Here is an 11873-nt window from a genome sequence, read left to right as displayed (position 1 = left end):
GTTATAATAATTATTATTGTAATTTACATATTTCTCCAATATATGCTCGATATGGTAAAAATATGTAGTTCTCTACATATTAACATAAAAGGCTGCTAGAAGTTAGAAGCTGGGGAAAGTATGGTGCACTGGGGTTCTGTCCTCTATTTTCATCTACTTCTCCTCTGTTCTTTATTATGTATTTCTCAGTTTGTTCCGCATGCCTCTGTTGGTGCAGTGTGATTCGTATGTTGTTCTTTCCCACCCCCCTCTGAGGAGAGCAGGAGACACTTCAGTTTCCAGGTGGCTCATCTGTGCTCCTGTTCGTGGCAGTGGACCCCGTCGCCGGCTCGTTTCGCGTCTCGGAGTGGGAGAGATTCCAGGTGGCTCATCTGTTCGTGGCAGTGGACCCTGTTACCGGCTCGTTTCGCGTCTCGCAGTGGGAGAGATTCCAGGTGGCTCGTCTGTTTGTGGCAGTGGACCCCGTCACTGGCTCGTTTTCGTCTCGGAGTGAGAGAGATTCCAGATGGCTCGTCCGTTCGTGGCATTGGACCCTGTCGCCGGCTCGTTTCGCTTCTCGGAGTGGGAGAGATTCCAGGTGGCTCGTCTGTTCGTGGCAGTGGACCCTGTCGCCGGCTCGTTTTGTGTCTCGGAGTGGGAGAGATTCCAGGTGGCTCGTTTGTTCGTGGCAGTGGACCCCGTCACTGGCTCGTTTCGTGTCTCAGAGTGGGAGAGATTCCAGGTGGCTCGTCTGTTCGTGGCAGTGGACCCCGTAACCGGCTCGTTTCGTAGCTCGGAGTGGGAGAGATTCCAGGTGGCTCGTCTGTTCGTGGCAGTGGACCTCGCCTCTGGCACGTCTCGGACCCCCAGCTGTCCTGCAGCCCATCTGGATGAAGCCCATCTCCTAAACGATTTAAACATTTAGTTGTAGAGTTAGAGAAGCGAATTTCCAGAATGGATTTGATTCAATTTGCCAGAGCCATGATTGATTCGATTCCATTTTAATTTTATTCTTTTAATCCTCTCAATTCAATTTTGGGTTTACACATTTAGACACAATTGTTTAGAAATATTTGAATAGTCTATATGGATTTTCATATTAATCTAATTCAGTTCACACACTAAAAATATATTGGTGAAATAATAATGAGATTGTTATTAGCATAAAGTGTTGTTCAATTCAATTTTATTTATATAGCCCAAAATCACAAAGGAATTTGCCTCATTGGGCTTCAAAATATAAACAATTGTTAAAAACTAAACAGACTACATAAACTGGTTATCCCTGCCCTTAGACCCTCCCTCCCCGTAAGGAAAAACTCCTAAAAAAAACCTGAGTCAGGAAAAAAGAAAAAACCTTAGGGATTCCCACATGAAGGAGAGATCCTATCCCAGGACGGACAGGCGATACCAGAACAGTTAAAGAAAAATTAGCTTCTACAACTACAAATCTAAGAGTTCATTCAGATAAAGATGAGGGACAAGTGATGATGAAGTCCATAGTCAAGATGAAGCAGAAGTGCAGTCCGCGACCAGGAGGACAGACGACCCAGCAGGAATCACTCTGAGAATTTCTGTCCTTTGAAAACTTGGCATAAGTGTGTAGACATTTTATATCCACTGTATCCTACAGTGATGTCATGATTTAGTTGGAACATGAATGGTTTTATTGTTTCCTATTAAAAGCAACAAAATTGATAAATATCTCATAAAAACTTCCACGGACCATCCCAAGTGCACACATGAAAACAACATTTTGTTGCAATGACATTCATCTTGTTTTACGACTTAGTCTCAGATACTTTAACTTGTAAGACTTGTATTCCTGTTGTACTATATGATGTGAAGATGTTTAGATGAACTGATATGATTGCACAACTGACACAATTTCTTCACTTTCTGCTCATGTGTGGGTGGTTCAGGTTCCACCGCTCTACATTCCATAACACCGCTGTACATTTAATACCTGCTCAACTCAGATACTCTCAACTCATTTTACATTCCTTATTAGGCACAGAGGAAACATGTTATTTACCCTCAAACAAAAAAGGAGCTTCTTCAAATAAACTCCTAGTATGTCCAAAAATGTGACAACCTCAGAATAATTAGCTCAAGAAACTCTCAGTTGTGTGTTTGATTGGCTGATAGAGCAAAAGTGCAGATTGTCAGATTTCAGTTATGATCGTGAAGCAACCCGTTTACGTGACTGTGAGATCTTTCCAAAGCACGCAAACTCATGACGGCCTCGTCGACTGAAATAGGACTTTTCTCCAAAGTTCTGCTATTTCCCTCTCTGACAAAAGATTACTCCTATTACTTTATTTATTTATTAGCTTGAGAAAGATTTATGACATATTTTTACAATTTCTAGAACCAATGGGGTCGCAATTGCACAAAATTGTTATTGACTTCCAGACTGCAGAGCAAATGGAAGTGACTTTTTGCCAAAATTAACATCAAATAATAAAAAAATAAATAAATAAATCAAAAAGTCAAATTTGATTTACGATTTATAAACTGTTTGGAGTCATTTAGAGCTGTTTTTGTTAAAGATATCTGTCGATCTTGTTTCAAATTAAATACGCCAAGAAGTTTATTTACACTTTTTTCTTATTTTGGTGAAGCGGTAAACCAGCTCAACAAAAAGTCTGAAAAACTTCCATCTTGTTAGGTCAAGAGCCGATTGAAAAACACAGATGTAACAGTCACACCCACAGACGCAAAATATTACGTGCAATGCTTTTATTTCCTGCATCCCAGAACAGAGGTGTAATTAACATCCTCAACTTGCTGTTTTCCTGAGCCGCTTGGTGCAGGGGAAGATTACCAGAAGAAAAAAAGGATTTTTTACATTTTTTATTTCTTCATCAGTTTGGTAAGTGATTTTCTTTCTTTTAAAACTGATGCGTTTTATATGTGCTACATGTCCCTTTTATATTTTATAGATAAATTTATTCTAATTTACTTTCACTTTTACTTGTATTTCATTAGAAGTAGATTGCAAGCGAAAGCATCATGGGATTAATTAAAGATTTCATGGCTGTCTTTGTTCTGTTGGGATCCATGGTTTTGATATTTTTGACAACTAATGAGTGGCAATTTCATCAACAATTTACAGGTAGGTGGAGAAAATCATTCATTTCTTTGACAATTACAACTGTGTTTACAGCAATAAAAATAAATCATATATTTTTCATGTGAAATTGAACTGTTCTTGTTGAGGTTTTATATATGTAACATGAATAGAGCGTCCATGTATTTTGTTTCTATTTACAATTTGCATATTTTAGACATAATTTCACTTCAAAAAGCAGCTAGAGTAAAATTATATACAAACATAATTTATTCATTTTACAGAATTTAAACTGAAGACCTTCTTTGTTTGTTTTGCAGCACAGATGTCTACACAAAGTCAAAAGCTAAGAAAGGATCTTCTGATCAAACACTGTGCTGGTGTGAACCAAAGTTTAGTTGACTTCAATAAAATTGACTTGACGAACTTTATTGTGGATGACAAAAATGGCATCATCTACTGCTACGTTCCCAAGGTGATAAATCTTTTGAAGATGCATTCATTCTTGAAGATCCCAGTATTAACACTTTTGTTTTCTGCAGGTGGCATGTACCAACTGGAAGAGGACTTTGCTTGCTTTAAAACACGATGAACCATATCCTAACCCCATGTCCTTTAAAGGCGACTGGGTTCACCAAGTTGAAAGATTCCAGTTTCTGAGACAATTTCCACTGGCAGAGAGAAAGGTCAGTCGGTGCTGCAACATTAAGAATTCCCTAAGAAGTATTAAATAGAGGACTGATGTGTATTTATTTGTTCTGAAGGCCAAACTAAAGCACTACACCAAGTTCCTGTTTGTCCGCGATCCGTTTGTGCGCCTCATCTCCGCCTACCGAGCCAAGATGCTGAAATATGACCAGTATTTTTATGATGGCTATGTGAGACACATTTTGCAAAGTTATGAAAAACAGAGTAATTTACCAGTTGGCTACAAAGAGGCTATGGAAAAGGGTGTCCATCCTTCATTCCATAACTTCATTCAGTACATAGTGGATCCACGAACAGAGAGATATGCTCCATTTGAGCCCCACTGGAGGCAGATGTTTCGCATGTGCCACCCCTGCCTCGTTGAGTAAGGACATTTTTACCAAAAGTAACAAACATAGCATACAACTTTGTCTTAAATTGAGAAAAAAAAGACATATTTTTCCCTTTCTTCTCAGATATGACTTTGTTGGCCATCAAGAGACTCTTCAAGAAGATGCTCAGGAGCTGCTGAAGATGTTAAAGCTGGAAGGCGAGATCAAGTTTCCTCCTTCAAATAAAAATATGACTTCTACTGATTCTGTTAAGGACTGGTTTCAAAGTGTACCACTGGAAGACAGGAGGAAGCTGTACAAGGTTTATGAAAAGGACTTTCAACTTTTTGGCTACAGTAGGCCAACCGAACTTCTGGATGAATGATCTGATGTTAGGACTTTACCAATACTCCCAGATCTTGAGATCGAACTGCCTTCAAACATAAAACATATTAAACAGTTTTTGGCTAAAGGACTATGTGCCAAATAGTAGGTGAGTTGGTTCATGGCAACACAAATGAATTTGAATAGAGGTACATTTGCTAGTTTTTCTAGTTCTCCAACCACCATGATTAAAAATGTCTTAGTAACATGCACTTGTACAGGAACTGACCTGTATGGGTGCTGTGGGTTTTGGTTGTCCGGGTCCATGGAGGGCCATAAACAGGAGAGACTGCATCCTAACCCTTGTGCTATCCTAGGTATGATGACGTAGAGAGTAAGGTCATCTAGACCCCACAATGATTTTAGATTTTCACTGGTGTCCAGGGCAGACATGACATCCTGTCCACCGTTCCACATTTGTCAAGGAATGGACAACACGTCAATATAAGGCTTGGGTCACCTGGACCCTTAGATAGCACAAGTGTAAGCATTTTGTGAAGTATTTGCAAGGATAATGTAAGTTGCACGCATTTAGGATGTATGGGTAATGCCAACTTGAGTCGTTAGTAGGGTGCGTGTACTGGCTACTTACTAACCTCACGCAAAGACAAGTGATACCTACATGTCTATGTCAACTACTCTGTCACTGGTGCTTGTTGGAGGCCTTCACTTTATTACTTTTTTTCTATGAAGATCTTTGTTTTAGTTCTTAAGTTTTTTTTTTGCAAAATACTTCATTATGCTACTGACATATTAAATGTGTTTTATAAATAAAGTTTGATTTGATTTAAAACTGTTTATCAGTGTGTTCAAGCCATTAACTGTACAGTGTTCCCTTGTTTATCGTAGGACTTAACGTTCTAAAAATAACCCGCGATGGGTAAAATCTATGAAGTAGGATTATAGTTGTATTAAGGCTATAAGATTTCTCACTGCAACAATTGATACATTTTCTTCTGACAGACATGGACATTTTGAGAGTTTTCTTACTGGTTAAACTCTCAAAGTTCAAAGCTTCCTAGAAGAATAAGTCCAGTATTATAGAATCAAAACAAGCTTTTCAAGGTTTTAGCTTTATATTTACAGTGTATGCAGATGGGTGTTGTGAAACCCCATCCTAAGTAAGTCTTTTGAGTTCTTCATTGTCTGGCCGTCTGCTTTGTCATCGTTTTGTTTCATCTGTGGGTTTTAGTCATGTTTACTTTTCTGCCACCAAGTCCAGTCCTCTGCATATTGGTTCCCACACAGGGCCGGCCTTGGGCATGGGCAACCTAGGCGGCCGCCTAGGACGCCATCTGTTGGACGGGGTGCCAAATCACAATGACACAGTTTGACACATTACTCACTTTCATGTACAAAATATCAAAGTAATACTTAAATAAAATAAATCAAAAGTTTGATTTAATCAATAACTGCAGTGCGGTGCCCTCGAGAGAAACACGGAGTCAAAGCAGAGGTTTGTCTGTTTTAGTTTTATAAAATTTACTTGCCCCCACATCTTGGTTGAAAAAGATGAATTTACCTGGCGATTTTGTGTTTTTCTTTTTTTTTTCTTCAACACCTCAACAGTTGAAAACCCTCTACTTTCCTCTCGAATATCGGTTGGTTGGTGATGCTATCATTTAAAGCGTTATTTTTTAAACCACGAATTTCCCGGTTTGATTCCCAGCTGGGACTGGCTCTGAATCTAAGACCCTGCAGGGACCACCAAATTGTTTTTTCCCCCTAAGGCGCTATGCAACCCAGGGCTGGGCTGGGCCATATAATCCTAGTTTGAGGCATATTATGATGTACAAGAGAGTCAAATTTCAGGTAATGAAACATTAGTATTGCATTATAGTTTTTTTTTTTTTTTTTGAACTGCTTGTTAGCAAAACCCAAACCAGAACCTGATCCATTAAAGATAAATCCAGTCTATTGGCGGTATGCCCCGGCCTAGCTGTGACTTGGACATTTCTGTAATTAGCTCCATCTTGCTTTGGGACTGTGGTTTCAAATACTCACAGGACTGGTTTTTGCTGTATTTTTACAAATCTGATCAGATTAGATAAAGATTCCACTGTCATGGATGTTTCACTACCTGCTATGTCCAAGAAGAGCCCTGTTTTTCCTACCTTCCTTTCTCAAACCCAACTGACTATAAACAGAATGTGTCACATGTTCAGGAACACGCTGAATGAGCTACTCTAGCATACACTGGACTGCTGCTACCCCATACTAGCCCATGTACTCACAGTTGGAAGAGGCTCGGTGTGAGATGTCAACGTGCTGCAAAATCCACCAATCTTTGCTCTTGACTGTCTCTTTCACATCTCTATTCCAATATATGAAAGACTTGGTGTCATAGAATCCCAGTCAGGCACGAACCACAGTTATTAATTTCTTCTTCGTGATCAATTTAACTTTAAAATCCTATTTATTGATTTGTTGAACTGACTTTCAAAGCAAGTTTAATGGTTGGGTGTTTTATACATAGAGGCCAAAAACAAGTGTATAAACTTGCATATCTACGTGTGAACGTGATCATTTTGAACAGAAAAGACCAAAATGTTTACATCAACTTTTTATTGGAAGTGTCACTTGACCGGGTGTTGTCGAGGGCGTTGTGAGCGTAGCATGACAGACACAGAGTTCCATTGACGAAACACTGCTCGGGTTCAGATCATGGAGGCTATTTTTCTCATTCATGCTCGAGTCATAGCTCTTGTGAGCGCTGAAGTCTTTCAGTAGTTAAAGAATGAAGGGGTAGACTTTAATAAGCTACCTTTCAAAAATGGCTCTAAGGACTGGTTCTCACGGAGGCCACTTCTATTTGGTGCCCTTGTTAACCTTTGGTGTGGTTCACACCAGACACAGAGCGCTGTGGTGGATGGCTCACGGCGTGCACCGGATCATTTTGGCGTCGGGTCTATTTTGTGCGCGATACACGTCAATTCTGACAGGAAGTTGCATCAAGATACATAAGAAAATCCAGTTTATTTTCAAAATATAACCCATTTTTCACAATATAATGCTGCAATTGACAAATGCCGTCATGTTTTTGTACCTATAGAGACTCTAGAGATGAAAATAAACATACAATCACAACACACACACATCAACGTAGTGGGCCGACTCCAGGTTTTGGATTTAATAAAACGAGAGGCAGAGAGCTGTTCTTTTTAGCAGAAACATGGGGTAATATTTTAAGGTTATTAATTTAACCATAATGGCAAAAACAAAAAGAAACTCTAGTAGAATCACCTGCTTTGGGGTGCTTCCGCGTCCAGTGTGAACCAGGTGTAATATGTACTAAATTAATTGTCAATTGTGTTATCACAGATTTCACTGTAAAATATAACTATATGAATAAATGAAAATTGATTGATTGAACACAATAGAGGCAGTCAGAACTTTTCCAGTACGCATTACCAAGAGACTTTCAGAAGGATACATCTAATCACTACTCCTGTAAAACAAAGGTGCTCTAAATTCCTGAAGTTACAAACAAACTTAAAGATTGATAAGACTATGACAGAGCAAAAGCGCTTTGTGAAGACTTAAAACATTGTTGTGCAAGAGCAAAAGATGGCTTGCATGTTAAGCTACACAGCTACCACACCTCCTGCTGTAAAGATATGATGCCAAAAAGAAGTGTTTATGTAGCTTAGAAAGTTTGGAAACCTCAAATACAAATCAGCTGCTTTGTCCTATCTTTTTTAAGTATTTATAAATTCACTTTGGAATCTCTTTTTCTAGTGCCAACTTTTGATCAAGTGTAATAGTCTCATTTTTAATTGCGGTTTCTTTTGCTATGCTTTTATTTTGACATCTTTTGTACAACTGATAACTAGTAATTTTTCAAGTTGTTATAACTATTTCATCAGTATCCCATAAAAAAAAAAGATTTTTTTTATTGTAAATTACCATTTTTGTGTATATTTTAATATATTGAATCTTGCTCCCTGTCTGATTTTTTTTTGTGCCTTTCCAGAACAAACTAGTAATGAAAAAAAATATTTTTTTTTAAATCCAGATACCAAATCTACATTTATTTACTGAGGGTGGGCACCTTTAAGATGGAGCTCCTATGAAACAACGTCATGTTAAAATACTCCATGATCCTCCATTTTTGGACTTCCTGATACAGCCCAAACTTGGGTACACACACAAAAGCGTTGAACTTGCATTTTCCAATAATCATAATACTATGATTACCATTCCACATTTACAGCCATGTAAATTGGATCTGTTGTTCTGGTTTGGGAAAAGTAAAATACTGTCATAAATAAATATTGTATAGGGTGCAAAGAAATAAGATTTCATGGCTTCTTTCATTGTTTACTTGTATTGGGAAGAACTAGGCAAATAATATCAAAATGGTTGACAAGACGAGTAAAAACAAAACTGTTTACTTTGTTCACCAGGGTGTGAAATTTGTTCTTCATAAACGCTACAGCGAAGGACACAGTCATGTGACGCAGGTTCAAGAACGCATTAAGTGCTTTCTTAAGCGGCATTTAGTCCATGGTGTTCACACTGGACAAGCAGGGAAGGCCTTCTTCTTTTTCTTTTACTATTCCTCCCAGTTTCTGCTTACTAGTTTCACCACCTGCAGTTGAAAGAGGCTTGATCCGAAATGTTAAGGTGGTGCAGATCTTGTAAATCTTGCTCCAGGGTTTTTATTTCCGATATATGAAAGACTTGGTGTCATTTAGTTCTTCTCTAGAACTTAAGACTTTGAGACAATTTCTAGTTTCCTAGTTCAAAATTTTACAGACAACTTTATTTTTTTCTGTTTCTTTTTTATTGTGAATTAAATGGTAAAATTAATTTGTTTCTTTTACAAAACCTGTGGAACAGCAGTTACGCAACGTCCTGATTAATTTAACGATAATTAACGTGGGCGTTTGCTACAGTCCTCATGTGGACACACCTGCTGGCAGAATGAGGTTCGGTAACATACAAGAAGGGTGTGCTTTGCATGAAATGGATTAATACATCAGTGAAAAATTCAAAGAACACTCAGGCACGTCATGTATTTCTGTAATTAAAGGAGCAGCGTAATTATAAAATATGTTGAAATTAAAAATATATATGTTTCAGTATGTCAGAATTAGTTTCTCAATGAGAAACCACTTTAAAACCAAAAGTTCATCAACAACAAGAAACAAATACATTGATTTTATTATTATAGACAGTTACAAATGCAAAAAATAAGTTCACATTTATTCTTTTATAATATTACAGTCGTTTAGTATGTCTAAAGTGACACTGGGACCATTGAGATCCGCTCCAATAGGAAGCATTAGTATCAAACTTGGTTGCAGCGGCCCAACCAGTTGGATCAGAATGGACAAGGAAGAGACAAACAAAATAACTAGAATATCTTCTGCACAATATGAAAGAGTCAACAACTTAATGATTGCATCAATGACGCAGATTGAGACGGATGTCATCATCTATTTTCAGAACCTGATTAATGCTTTTGGGGGTCATAGCTGGAGTCCATCCCAGTAACCGGTCCACTCACTTTCACAACTATGTAGCTTCTTTATGGAGGTGCATACCTGAAAAAACATGTTAGGAGAACACGCAAACCCAGACGGAATTCGAACCTCTCAATGTGAGCTGAGGCCTAATCACTACACCATTGTGCAGCTCTTGCCTAAATCTACAGGAGATTAATGTGAGTTAGAGATGGGAAAAGGCGTAAAGTGAAAGAAGACGCCCAGAGAAGAATTTAACCGCCAGAGCTTTCCAAGCCTTAACTTGGAGATTGACACACGCACCACGTTTGTTTGAGTGAGTTATATTTAGTTAAGCTGTCTTATCTCCACCCCGATCAAAAAGAAGACAATGAAAACATAGACGGGATCAAGGAGCTGCATGATCAGTGAGGGGTAAATGAATACAGTAAAATCATAGCTCGGAGTTTCTATTTCTAGTCTGTTTTAATAACATTTTTATTTTTTGTTCTAATATGTGTGATGGATTAATAAATCAATGAAATAAAAAACAAAATGCTCAACAATTTGGTCAAATGTTTTCTTATAATTTTGGTAAACTGCAAAGTCACACTGACTTTGATGGATTGTTGGAGCATCATGGGTACTGTAGTCAGGACTGACGAAGTGATATGTACTGCTGAAACATGAGGTGTAAATGAGAGGATCGTTTTATGTTACAACTGAACAATATTGAGTTATTGTCGATAAAATTTGACTTTTGTATCTCTGTGAAGGACGATTATTGTGAATAGAAGAGGAGAACATGAGTAATGAAATTCTCTAGTTAAACTTCCCATCAACACCTCTAACCAATCGTCTGTCTCTAGGGATTCTGGGTGGTGAAAACACACAATTGTTCTTTTGTTTGATTGTTAGGTTTAATGTGCCTAACAATCTGGTGGATTATTAGGTGTGGATTGAAATATGCTGTAGTAGTTTTATGAAATATCATTGATTTACTGTTGACTAAGCCACAAAAGAGTCTTACATGAAAAAGGATTTTATTTATTATATTCACATACATAAGTTATGTGAACCACCTTTAAAAAAATAATCTGTTTAGTATAAAAATATGACCAAAAAAAGATAAGCCTAATCGAAAATTTTCGAAAACATTTTATTTTATTTTTCTTTTATTTTTCTAAAACTTTTCTGGGAACAGTATTATATCAAAAAGACAGTTGTTGCTAATAAAAAAAAACGTATTGTTTGAAAGTCTTCATATACCATTATTTGTTACTATAATGTACTATAGTACTAATAATATTATAATAATAGTCCTTCATAATAATACTACTAGTAATACTATAATATACTCACCAAGTCTCACTCCCCATTAATGTAAGCATATGTGTATATATATGTGCACACACACACACACACACCTACTTGTCTGTAAGACATTGTAGGGACACCTGACTGCACCATGCTTTGAGGGGACCACCCTTTCTGATGGTTTTACAACTCTGAAAAAAATCAATGCAAAATTTGGTCCCCACACCGTGAGTGTGCTGTCAGGCTGAAGTCCCCTCAATGTGATAAAAACACACACACCCCACATATTTATATATATATATAGGTGTGTGTGTGTGTGTGTCACCTTTACAAAATAATGTCAAATATTTGACCAGAAGTAATATTAAACAAAAATAAATAACTAAATTGCGTATTGTAAACATAGTTACATATATGGACTTTAAAATGGTCTTCTTAAAATATTCACTTTAACTTAGTAGTTTTTACTGTTAAAGCCAGTTTTAAGTATAAGTAAATGCTGTGCTTTTAATTTGACAAAAGTACTAATGGTTTGCTCTATAAGGTGTATACTGTATCATGTTTTGGATAGCAATATATGTGACGTTTTTTTCTAATTAAGAACAAACCTTTAATTAAGAATGATTAAAAGGACTTTAAAAATGCAGTGAATGG

At 37.4% G+C, this 11873-nt stretch overlaps 1 protein-coding gene across 2 annotated transcripts; it reads left to right on the top strand.

The window, feature by feature from the left end:
• The first annotated feature begins 2584 nt into the window (after window positions 1-2584).
• On the top strand, window positions 2585-5286 carry LOC112156248 (carbohydrate sulfotransferase 12-like). Of its 2 annotated transcripts, XM_036216646.1 has the most exons (6): window positions 2585-2854; window positions 2971-3097; window positions 3373-3527; window positions 3595-3738; window positions 3817-4124; window positions 4216-5286. In XM_036216646.1, exons 2-6 carry the CDS (start codon window positions 2995-2997, stop codon window positions 4454-4456), a joined length of 951 nt encoding a protein of 316 aa, XP_036072539.1. In that variant the 5' UTR covers window positions 2585-2854; window positions 2971-2994; the 3' UTR covers window positions 4457-5286. The 2 variants fall into 2 exon arrangements, with proteins under 2 accessions (XP_036072539.1, XP_024144243.2); XM_024288475.2 differs by having other exon boundaries at window positions 2585-3097.
• Window positions 5287-11873: the final 6587 nt, after the last annotated feature.

The sequence above is a fragment of the Oryzias melastigma genome, linkage group LG18 (assembly GCF_002922805.2).
Source record: "Oryzias melastigma strain HK-1 linkage group LG18, ASM292280v2, whole genome shotgun sequence".
Taxonomy (NCBI): domain Eukaryota; kingdom Metazoa; phylum Chordata; class Actinopteri; order Beloniformes; family Adrianichthyidae; genus Oryzias; species Oryzias melastigma.
Note: the sequence above shows the minus strand (reverse complement) of the source record. Positions and strands in the feature narration are given on the sequence as shown.